Consider the following 11,087-nt stretch of genomic DNA (forward strand, 5'->3'; position numbering starts at 1 on the left):
AATATAAATGTTAAAATGTTTCGAATTCAAGATACTGGAGTTTTCTCTCTCATTATATAAAATGCTATGCATAAACGAAGATGTAGGAGAAGCTCTTTGGGTTGAGTGGGTTCATTCACTATTCTAACTGCATTTCCAGTGTCCCAACATCGTTATGGGATACAGTTTCATGACAGGGCTTTTTCACGCAGCAGATACTGCATTTGATGCAGCTTTGGATGCGTGACGTCACTGCAGCGATTCCTCTCTCATCCGGATGAGGGCATCATGACATATTACTCTGACATCGTGTTGGGGTAAATATCCTTTGTCTTTTGTCATTTGCAGGGATACGTGGACATAATAGTACGCGATCAGCCAGGTAACCAGATCAAATGTATATAGAGACAACAGATTATTTATTCTTTAACTTATTTTTGCATGCAATAGTAATGTTTATGAGGATTTGGAGACAAGGAATCCTTCTTTCTGCAATTCTAAAAATCATAATAGCTTAATTCTAAAATACAATGTTTGAATGTACAAATATATTTCATATATAATTATAATTAATTTTAGAAGTTCATTTAAAAATAGCTAATATTTTTTCAGATTTGCAAATATTTTTTTTCAGATTGTATATGTATACACGATATAAAAAAATCTAAATTAAAGTATCTAAAAAACAATTATATATATATTATATATTTATGTAATAAAAATGCAACTGAAAATAATTTACAACAAAAAAATAAATATACAATATATTGAAAGAATAATTCTACAATAATATAATGTAAACAATATTCGAATAATATATAATATAAATAAAAATATTAATGCATTAAACCAGGGAATTGACAAATTCATTTCCTTTTGATAACTGAATAATTTATATATTTTATGTATTTATATATAGGACTTTCATTTTATAGATATTGCAAGAACAGTTTCAAGTCTGTTTAATAGTATCAGAGATAATAGAAAAAAAATAGAAAAGTTAACAGAAAAAAAAAATGTAATACTAATTTCAAGTAGCTAAAAAAATATTGATAATTAAGAAATATATACAACACTACACATGTAGCCCGGATGTAGTGCGCTCGCGATTTGTTTACTCATTCAGCGGGTGCGCGCTTCAGTCCAAGATGGCTGCTGGAGACAATAGCGGTCGGGTTCCGTGTTTAAATTTGTCGATACCCGGACCTTTGGGTAACAGCCAACCGAGCAACAGTCCTTACGCTTTGGCTGCGAGTCACCGCGGATCCGCTGGAAGCGGCAGCGGAGGCTCTCAAAACGTAACGAGACGCTCAAATCCCCAACCGGGGCCTGCGGGCCTGGAAATCCCCGGCGTTGCCTTAGGACCGCCGCCGAACCTGATGAACTCTCTCCCGGCTGTGGCGCCGCCGGCTTCGGCCGCCTCGAACATGACTGGAAACCCGTCAAACGCACCGGTGACCCCGGCGACACACCCGTCTCTGTCCGCAGCCGCCGTGCTCGTGTACCGGGAGCCCGTTTATAACTGGCAGGCGACGAAGACCACCGTGAAAGAGAGATTTGCGTTTTTGTTCAATAATGAAGTACTGAGTGATGTTCACTTTCTAGTGGGTAAAGGCATCGGAGTCCAGCGGATACCTGCGCACAGGTGATGCACTTAATAAACACTGATGACTTTAAGACAGCAAATTATTAAAATGACTCTTCTGTCATTATATATTTGACCCTGGACCACAAATCCAGTCATAAGGGTGAATAGACATTTAGATGTATACATTATCTGAAATCTAAATAAATAAGCTTTCCGTTGATGTATGACGTGTTAGGATATGCCCTTATTTGGAATCTGAGGGTTAAAAAAAAACGTATTCAAAATATTGAGAAAATCGCTTTTAAGTTGTCCAAGGTTCCTACCAATGCATAATATTACTAATCAAAAATGTAATGTATGGTAGGAAATGTACTAAATATTTTAATGAACCATGATTTTTTACTTAATATCCTAATGATATTAGGGATAAAAGAAAAAAATATAATTTTCACCCTTTCAATGTATTGTGGTCTATTGCTACAATTACACCTGTGCTACTGATGACTGCTTTTGAGCTCCAGGCTCGCATTTCTTCACCACCATATCGTCTTAAAACCCGTATGACTTGCTTTAGATGTTCAGTGGGATGTTCATGCACCCGCTTCATTATAATTGAAGTGAAGGGGGGGAAAAAATGACCAAAAGCATCCTAACAGTAGTCTATAAATCTCATGGACTATATAAAACAAGCCTTCCGAGCACATTTGACTGCTTTGTGTAAGAAACAGAGCAATATTAAAGACATTATTCATTCAAAAAAAAATAAAAATACTTCCCATGCATCATTCTACCGTTTTGAAACTGGAATCTATATTTTACATTACTGACTTTTTTTTTTGTTGTATTAACTTTACTATTAATTGTTTACCACATAAATATATTCATAATACGAAACAGTTCTGATTAGCATAAAATGTCTATATATCTGACTTCCATTTGTTTGTATTTGTTTGTACTTTTCAGTGACTTTAAAGTGAAATCAGAATAAGTTAAAGGCAAAGCTATTACACTGCCATCTTGTAAACATCTTTAGGTTTTGACAAGTTTCTGCTTCTTTGTCTTTGAAATAATACTTTTACTAAATAAATGCATGTAATATTAATATTCTAATAATTATTTCACCATTGCAGGTTTGTCCTGGCCGCTGGCAGTGCAGTGTTTGATGCCATGTTTAATGGAGGCATGGCCACCACATCCACAGAGATCGAGCTTCCTGATGTAGAGCCTGCTGCATTCCTCGCACTGCTCAAGTAAAAGCGGTTTTCTCTGTATGCATGCATGCATGTATGTACATACATTCCAGAAAGCTTCAGGTTTATTTTCTCCAGGTTCCTGTACTCTGATGAGGTTCAAATCGGACCCGAGACGGTGATGACGACTCTCTACACCGCTAAGAAATACGCCGTCCCTGCTCTTGAGGCCCATTGTGTGGAGTTTCTGAAGAAGAACCTGCGCGCAGACAATGCGTTCATGCTGCTCACACAGGTAGAGCTCACTCACTCACTCGCTCACGTCTGGGAGGTTTGCACAGACTCCTGTGGATCTGATGATGAAGTGGCTGGTGTGTGGTTTGTTTTGAAGGCCAGACTGTTCGATGAGCCGCAGCTTGCCAGCTTGTGCCTGGAGAACATCGACAAAAACACCGGAGACGCTCTGGCTGCTGAGGGATTCACAGATATTGATCTGGGTACTGTATCACCGAAACAAATCCATTTTTTGTCATTTACATAGTTTTATGGTTTTATTTTACATCATCCTATTGTTTTCTTTTAGTTGCATTGCTTAATGCTCCATTTGTTATCACGAACTAACAGTGAACGATACTTTGAAAGCATTTAGCAATCTTAGTTTATTGCAACATTTTAATAAATCATTATAAAAAATATCTGTTAATATTAAAGCTGTCAGTCGATTACAATTACATCATATGGTTTCAATTAATCACTAAATAAGATTAACTGAAAATGCCCACAAAAGATTGTTTAAAGATATGTTTGTGTTAAATTAGAAAGTATAAAGTAGATACTACAAATTGTAGCTTTAGAAATATTTGGTTTGATTTACACAAACGTTTTGGCTACAAATGTATAAAAAAATGTAAATTTATCTACAATGGCCTAACTTTAACTTTGGAACATAAAATAAGATAATATGAGAAACATCTGTATTGTTTGTCATTGGTAACCAAAACTGCTTTGTTACCAACAGTCTTCAAAATATCTTCCTTATGTTTTACAAAAGAAAGGTTTGAAACGATTTGAGGGAATTGAGACTACATTAATTAACATTTTTGGGGTAAACTATGTCTTTAATGTTTATTAATAAAGTTAAACTCTAAATAAGAAACTAAATCTGCCAGCAGATGGCGGTAAATGTCTTTGAGTCATTAATTCGAATCGTTCAAATGGCTGATTCATTCAGGAATGAAGTAAACGGCTCTCTCTCTGAATGGATCTTTGAATCATTGATTCACTTGAATCGTTCAATACTCGGATTCATTCAGAAACTAAACATGCTGTGTTGCTCGGAGATGCACAACAATTATGGCTTTAAAGGTAATATATAATTTGCAAAATAGAGCTAAAACACATACTATAAATATAACACAATATCAAGTTCTTATTTACTGAACTGTTGTATAAAATCACATTTAAACTCCTGATATTCAGGACAAAATATGATCTCTCGTGTAATAGCCTGTTGCTTTTCTTTCTAATGTGTTACTGTATGATATACATATAAGATAAAAACACACACGGGGCATTTTTGCACCAATATCTTGAATTAATAAGTCATAATTGTCAACTGTATGTAATGTAAGATGACGTACGTGTCTGGGGGCGGGGCCTGTGCGTTCAAATATTTTAATCATGTTGTTTTTTATTTTATAACTAATTAAGTTAATGCATTAAACTGGCATTCTTAGTTAATATTAGTTATTGCAGTTATTGCAATACACAAACAAACAATGTAGAGCTTTATTATTTTAATGAACATTAAACAATGCATGTTCTAGAAGATGAATAAACTCTGTAATGCATTGCTCATTGTCAGTTCATGTTAGTTAGTGCATCAGCTAATTATTTGTTTATAATCAGAAATGTTATTATCATGATTTCTGAAGATCATGTGACACTGAAGACTGGAGGAATGATGCTGGAAATACAGCTGTGCATCACTTTAACAGATATTCACATATAAACATTGTAATAATGTCACTGTCTTTATTGTATAATTGAATTCTAATAAATGCAGCCCTGATGCATCCTTTAAGAAACACAATCTTACCGACCCCAAAGCTTCCAGACGAGTGTGTGTTTGTGGTCGTGGGTTCCTCTGGTCCTCACAGACGTCTGTGTGTCTCTGGTCTCCGTCAGACACGCTGGTGGCGGTGTTGGAGAGAGATACTCTGGGCGTGCGTGAGGTGCATCTGTTCGGAGCCGCGGTGCGCTGGGCAGAAGCTGAAGCTCATCGACAGCAGCTGCAGCCTACGCCGGAGAACAAGAGACGTGTGCTGGGGAAAGCCCTCAATCTCATCCGCTTCCCGCTCATGACCATCGAGGAGTTCGCCGCAGGTCTCTATACATGCACCTCATCAACCCTGTAAAGCCCGAAATACGTTAGAATATCCAAATATGATGCAGTAGCTTTATGAGCATGTGTGTTTCACTCAGGTCCTGCTCAGTCGGCCATCCTGACGGACAGACAGGTGGTGAGTCTGTTCCTGCACTTCACGGTGAATCCTAAACCGCGTGTGGAGTTCATCGACCGGCCGCGCTGCTGTCTGCGAGGGAAGGAGTGCAGCATCACGCGCTTCGGGCAGGTGGAGAGCCGCTGGGGGTACAGCGGGACCAGCGACCGCATCCGGTGAGAGAGAGAGAGAGACCCCCGTGTGTGACCTCCTTCACACTGATAACACCAACTAACCCGGTCACTGCTGTCTGCAGGTTCTCTGTGAATCGCAGGATATTTATCGTGGGGTTCGGCCTCTATGGATCCATTCACGGACCGACAGACTATCAGGTCAACATACAGGTGCGACTCAAACACACATCAAGTTCATTTTAATGTGAGGCATGTCAAACCCGTCTGTCCCCTGCTCGGTGGATTGTTACAGATACACACTGTAGGGATGCACCATATTGGGGTTTTATCCCATATGCTGATATTTTTCAACTTAGTTTTTTTTTTTTTTTGGTAAATACCGATATATTTATTTTTTGTCTCCAAGTTTCTCCAGTGTGGAAATTTTAAAAACCAATTATTTTTTATAACCAACTTATTTGTTAGAATTAAATAAACAATAAAATATTTTTTTTAATTTCTAATGACAGTACATTTAGTAAGATTTGAAAATAATTATAAATAAACTATATATCAGTCGCTGCATTAATTTATTTATTTATTTTCAAAAAAATGCAATAGTAGCCTTAAATTTAAATTTTTAGATTTAATATTTGTAGATGGTCTAAAGCAAAAGGGTTGTCAAAAATTCAGAAAATCTTGTAAAGTTCATAATTATATATATATATATATATATATATATATATATATATATATATATATACACACATATTACAGTTTAATGAGATTATATAATTTTTTTTTGTTCCCTGCACTAAATACCAGCGGGGTATTGTAGTTAAATAAAACTGAAACCATAAAAAAAAATCATAATTTATTAAATAGAATATATAAATAAAAAAACTTTTTTTTTTAAATTCAGCTAATTTCTCCTTTCATTTTGTCAAACTTGATGTACTAAAATAAATAAACCAAAAACTGAATAGTAAAAAGACAAAAATATAAATTAAAATAAAAAAACAACTAAAAGTTTGAAAAACTTTTTTATATAGAAATCATATATATGTATATATATATATATATATATATAGAAATATGAATAAAAACCGTAATCGTATCTTGATACTAAAATAAGTAAACACTGATAAATACAATTTATATATAGCTTTGTGAAAAACTACAATCCCTTAAGTGTCAAATTTACCATCAATCCAATAATAAAATGATTGTACTAGCAGTTTTTATCACCTCTTATTAATCTCTACATTATCAAGTTATTTTTTTTCACACCACTGTTTAGATGAACTGATAAATGATGGAAGGTAATTACTGGTTAAACACCTTAAATGTACATAGTTCTGATTCAATTTTAACTTCTAGTAAAAAGAAAAGAAAAATCAACCTCCAGTGTGCTTCTTTGTAGTGATTCAGTGCATTCATGGTGTGTTTAGAGGCTCATTTTCATGGTTTAGTGTGGGGATCTCTTTCAGATCATTCACACGGACAGTAACACAGTTCTGGGTCAGAACGACACGGGCTTCAGCTGCGACGGATCCGCCAGCACCTTCAGAGTCATGTTCAAGGAGCCGGTGGAGGTTCTGCCCAACGTCAATTACACGGCCTGCGCCACATTAAAGGTGACTCAAATCTGCTGAAACTAAACACACCTAGAGATTGGTGTTCGGTTTATTTCTAGGTCTCTTGTTTTTGAAAGGCTGCATTTATTTGATCAAAAATACGGTAAAAATATTATTACGATTTAAATGAACTGAATTTATGTTAGGATGATATTTATTTCTGTGATCAAAGCTGATTTTTCAGCATCATTATTCCAGTCTTCAGTGTGTTGCTGAATAGATTTATAGAAACTGTGATGCATTTTAGTTTGCAGGACTCACAGATGAACAGCGTTTATTTGAAATAGAAAAATAAAACTTTTATTGGAAATGTCTTTACTGTCACTTTTGAGTGATTTAATAAAAGGTGTTTATTACATGAAAAAGTTTTATATATATGCACATTTTCTTTTAATATATATATTTTTTTTTCAACTAATGTAGACTGATTCGTTACATTCTTATGTTTAGTAGACCTATTATTATTATTATCAAGTGACTTTTATTATGAAATAAGGCTATTAACTCCTCAATTAAAATGTTTTTAAAAAGGTCTGGTTTATTTACAAATGTATCACCTGAATGTAGTTCATTATTTTTGTCTGATGTAGATTTGAAACGGCTTTTTTAACTTTTCGTTCATTGTTAATTTTGTTAATCTTGTGTAATTTATTCTGAGGTCACTGTAGTCTTGATGCTGGCATGGCGTTATAAAGTGAATTAATCAGTGCTGTCAAGTGACTAATCGTGAGAGCCAGTGCTGGTTTTGTAGGAAAACATCAATGTCTTGAATATTACGCGATTGCAGATTGATGAACTGAGGTCATGATGAACATCTTGCGTGTTCTGGATTAATCGTAGAGGTTTGATAGAAGACGTGCAGAGAGAGCATGTTAACACATCTGTATCTTCCTCTGTCTCAGGGTCCGGACTCTCACTACGGCACTAAAGGCATGAGGAAGGTCACGCACGAGTCGTCCGGCTCCGGCACCAAAACCAGCTTCACCTTCTGCTACGCCGCGGGAAACAACAACGGCACGTCTGTGGAGGACGGCCAGATCCCAGAGATCATCTTCTACACGTAGTCTCCGCTGGCGTCCGTGATATTGCACTCGACCGTAACGCTGTATTCAGAGAACTGACCGTAAACACAGTCTTCTGTCATTAATAACACATAGTAACTATTGCGATTAGACTTTGAAGCTGACTGTTAACATGCAAATGTATCTTTATTTTTGCGTATCTGATTTTGCATCTGGGTTGTAATTAAAACTCTTGCCAAACCTGCACCTCACAGTGTTTAAGAGCTTTACACTTAAAGGAATAGTTCACGCACAAATGAGTCCGGTTTGGAGAAATGTAGCAGTGAATGGGTGCCGTCAGAATGAGAGTCGGGTAAAAGCATCACAATAATCCACACCAGTTACCATCTTGTGAAGACAGAAGAAATCCATCAAGATTTTTTATTTTAAACAGTCGCTTTAATGGCTGACGGCACCCATTCACTGCAGAGCATCCATTGGTGAGACACTGATGCAATGCTACATTGTCTACAAACCCGATGTAGAAACAAACTCATCCAAATCTTGGATTAGACTTTCAAAAAATATTAATTTTGGGGTGTACTGTTGCTTTAATTCTTCTCTAAATAAAGCAGATTTTCATGTGTATGCAACTAATGATTTGCGCATTAGCAAGAAGCAATATTTAAATATTTTGTCAGTGCATTTGGACGAAAACTGTGTATTTTAGATTATATGAAAAAAAAAATGCTATCAAGTTTGCGTTATGCTTCTGTACAGCAGTGATTGTAGACCAGAGAGAAGCGGTCTGTTCTTCTCTAATGTGCCAAGGTTTTCCTTCGATGTTCCTCATACATTCAGCACTTAATTTAACGAGAGGCCGAGACTCATTCAGGAACAGTATTTATTTACAGCGTGAAGCTCAGCTCTCGTGCAACACTGTTCAGTTCAAACACACGCTTGCGTTTCTGGATTGTTGATGTATGACTACTCGTGTTCAATAAAGATGAATCCTTTACATCTGACTGTTTTGGATCGAGTATCTGTTCTTTAATACTTCTGTACAGCACTTTGGCAGACTCCAGTTGTTTTTGAATGTGTTATACAGTTTTTAGTATATTTGCTGTTGCTACATGGCACACTATTAAAGCCGCGGTAGGGAACTTTTGACTCTAGCGGTTAATAAACAGAACTGCTTGCGTCTCGCGGAAGAACATCGTAGCCGGAACTACTTCTCTCTGTTTATGTCTATGAAGAATCACAAAGGTACTGTGTTACTCCGCCGCGGTACCCCCGAAGCAATCTAAAATAGTCCGAATATAAACACTTATTATAGGTGCACCCTAGTGATTCAGGACAAGCTAAAAACACGGTTTGGAAAATGGATTCATGGTGTACTCGCTTATTATAGAATGTTTTCTACATTTTGAACACAAACAAAGTTACGGAGCGCAGCTCTGGAGGTTGTTTTTTACCGGGAGTGATGTATTTCTGCAAATGGCAATAGGACACTGGGAGGAGCCAGAGGAGCTTGATTTTTTCACAGATTATCTGTCTCATATTCTACTGTCAGGACATAATGACAGGTTTAACAAATATGTAAAAAATATATTTTTACAAAAGTTACCTACTGTAGCTTTAAGGCTGTGCAATTGGGCAATAAGATGAAAGGGCTGTGTTAAAAAAAAAAAAAAGCATTGTGTGCCGTTGACTGAACGTTTTTCTTTCTAGGATTTAGCAATCCTGTGAATCACTAAACTAATATTTAGTTGTATGGCCAGTTTTTTAAAACTCACCCCACAAGTTCTCGCTTGGATTAAAGTCTTGGGATTGGGCTGGCCACTCCATAACATTAATTTTGTTGGTTTGGAACCAAGACTTTGCCCGTTTACTAGTGTGTTTGGGGTCATTGTCTTGTTGAAACAACCATTTCAAGGGCATGTCCTCTTCAGCATAAGGCAACATGACCTCTTCAAGTATTTTAACATATGCAAACTGATCCATGATCCCTGGTATGCGATAAATAAGCCCAACACCATAGTAGAGTTTGAGGGTCGTCTCACAAACTGCCTGTGGCCCTTGGACCCAAAAACAACAAATCTACTCTCATCAGTCCACAAAATGTTCCTCCATTTCTCTTTAGGCCAGTTGATGTGTTCTTTGGCAAATTGTAACCTCTTCTGCACATGCCTTTTTTTTAACAGAGGGACTTTGCGGGGGATTCTTGAAAATAGATTAGCTTCACACAGACGTCTTCTAACTGTCACAGTACTTACAGGTAACTCCAGACTGTCTTTGATCATCCTGGAGGTGATCATTGGCTGAGCCTTTGCCATTCTGGTTATTCTTCTATCCATTTTGATGGTTGTCTTCCGTTTTCTTCCACGTCTCTCTGGTTTTGCTCTCCATTTTAAGGCATTGGAGATCATTTTAGCTGAACAGCCTATAATATTTTGTACCTCTATAGGTTTTCCCCTCTCCAATAAACTTTTTAATCAAAGTACGCTGTTCTTCTGAACAATGTCTTGAATGACCCATTTTCCTCAGTCTTTCAAATGCATGTTCAAAATTGATGACCTCAGTGATTGGATGCCACAATGCTATTTTATTGAACACACCCATTTCAACTAATTGCCTGATTGCACATCCTTAAGAGTGTTCATATTATGAATGTTGAGTCTTGTTTGTTTTCTGAGAATCTACTGGTAACTTGTTTGTCATGTTGCAATAACAAATATACTAAAAACCTGGATTATTCTGGTTAGTCACATTGTACTGCTATTATTTTGAACAATACTGTATAAAGATTAAGTGACCATGACCTATTCATACATGTTTTTTTTTTCTCTCTTCACATTTTGGTTTTAGGGCAACTTTGATGAAAGGTTTTGATCCACTTGAAATGGTGACCACCAAAATCGGTCATGAAAAAAAAAAGTCTCAATGTGAATAAATTGCTCATTTACACAAATTAGAAATAAAGGCTTGATTTTTATTATTGCATTTTTCGAATAAAAATAAAACTTAAAAAAAAAAAAATTGATATTGAGATACAATAGTTAGACAACATTGTATTTT

At 36.3% G+C, this 11,087-nt stretch overlaps 1 protein-coding gene across 1 annotated transcript; it reads left to right on the top strand.

The window, feature by feature from the left end:
* The first annotated feature begins 1,083 nt into the window (after positions 1-1,083).
* LOC113045237 (BTB/POZ domain-containing protein 2-like) lies at positions 1,084-9,034 on the top strand. The gene is made up of 9 exons (XM_026205467.1): positions 1,084-1,624; positions 2,698-2,817; positions 2,896-3,052; positions 3,149-3,254; positions 4,945-5,142; positions 5,242-5,434; positions 5,515-5,602; positions 6,862-7,008; positions 7,911-9,034. The coding sequence occupies exons 1-9, from the start codon at positions 1,128-1,130 to the stop codon at positions 8,070-8,072; spliced, it is 1,668 nt and encodes a 555-aa protein (XP_026061252.1). The 5' UTR covers positions 1,084-1,127; the 3' UTR covers positions 8,073-9,034.
* Positions 9,035-11,087: the final 2,053 nt, after the last annotated feature.

The sequence above is a fragment of the Carassius auratus genome, chromosome 27 (genome assembly GCF_003368295.1).
Source record: "Carassius auratus strain Wakin chromosome 27, ASM336829v1, whole genome shotgun sequence".
Lineage (NCBI taxonomy): Eukaryota > Metazoa > Chordata > Actinopteri > Cypriniformes > Cyprinidae > Carassius > Carassius auratus.

Excerpts from the sequence above, each read along its gene's own strand:
- LOC113045237 (XM_026205467.1), top strand. The coding sequence starts at position 1,128 with ATGGCTGCTGGAGACAATAGCGGTCGGGTTCCGTGTTTAAATTTGTCG. Across the intron at positions 1,625-2,697 it reads CAGCGGATACCTGCGCACAG|GTTTGTCCTGGCCGCTGGCA; the intron begins GTGATGCACTTA and ends TCACCATTGCAG. Across the intron at positions 3,255-4,944 it reads ATTCACAGATATTGATCTGG|ACACGCTGGTGGCGGTGTTG; the intron begins GTACTGTATCAC and ends GGTCTCCGTCAG.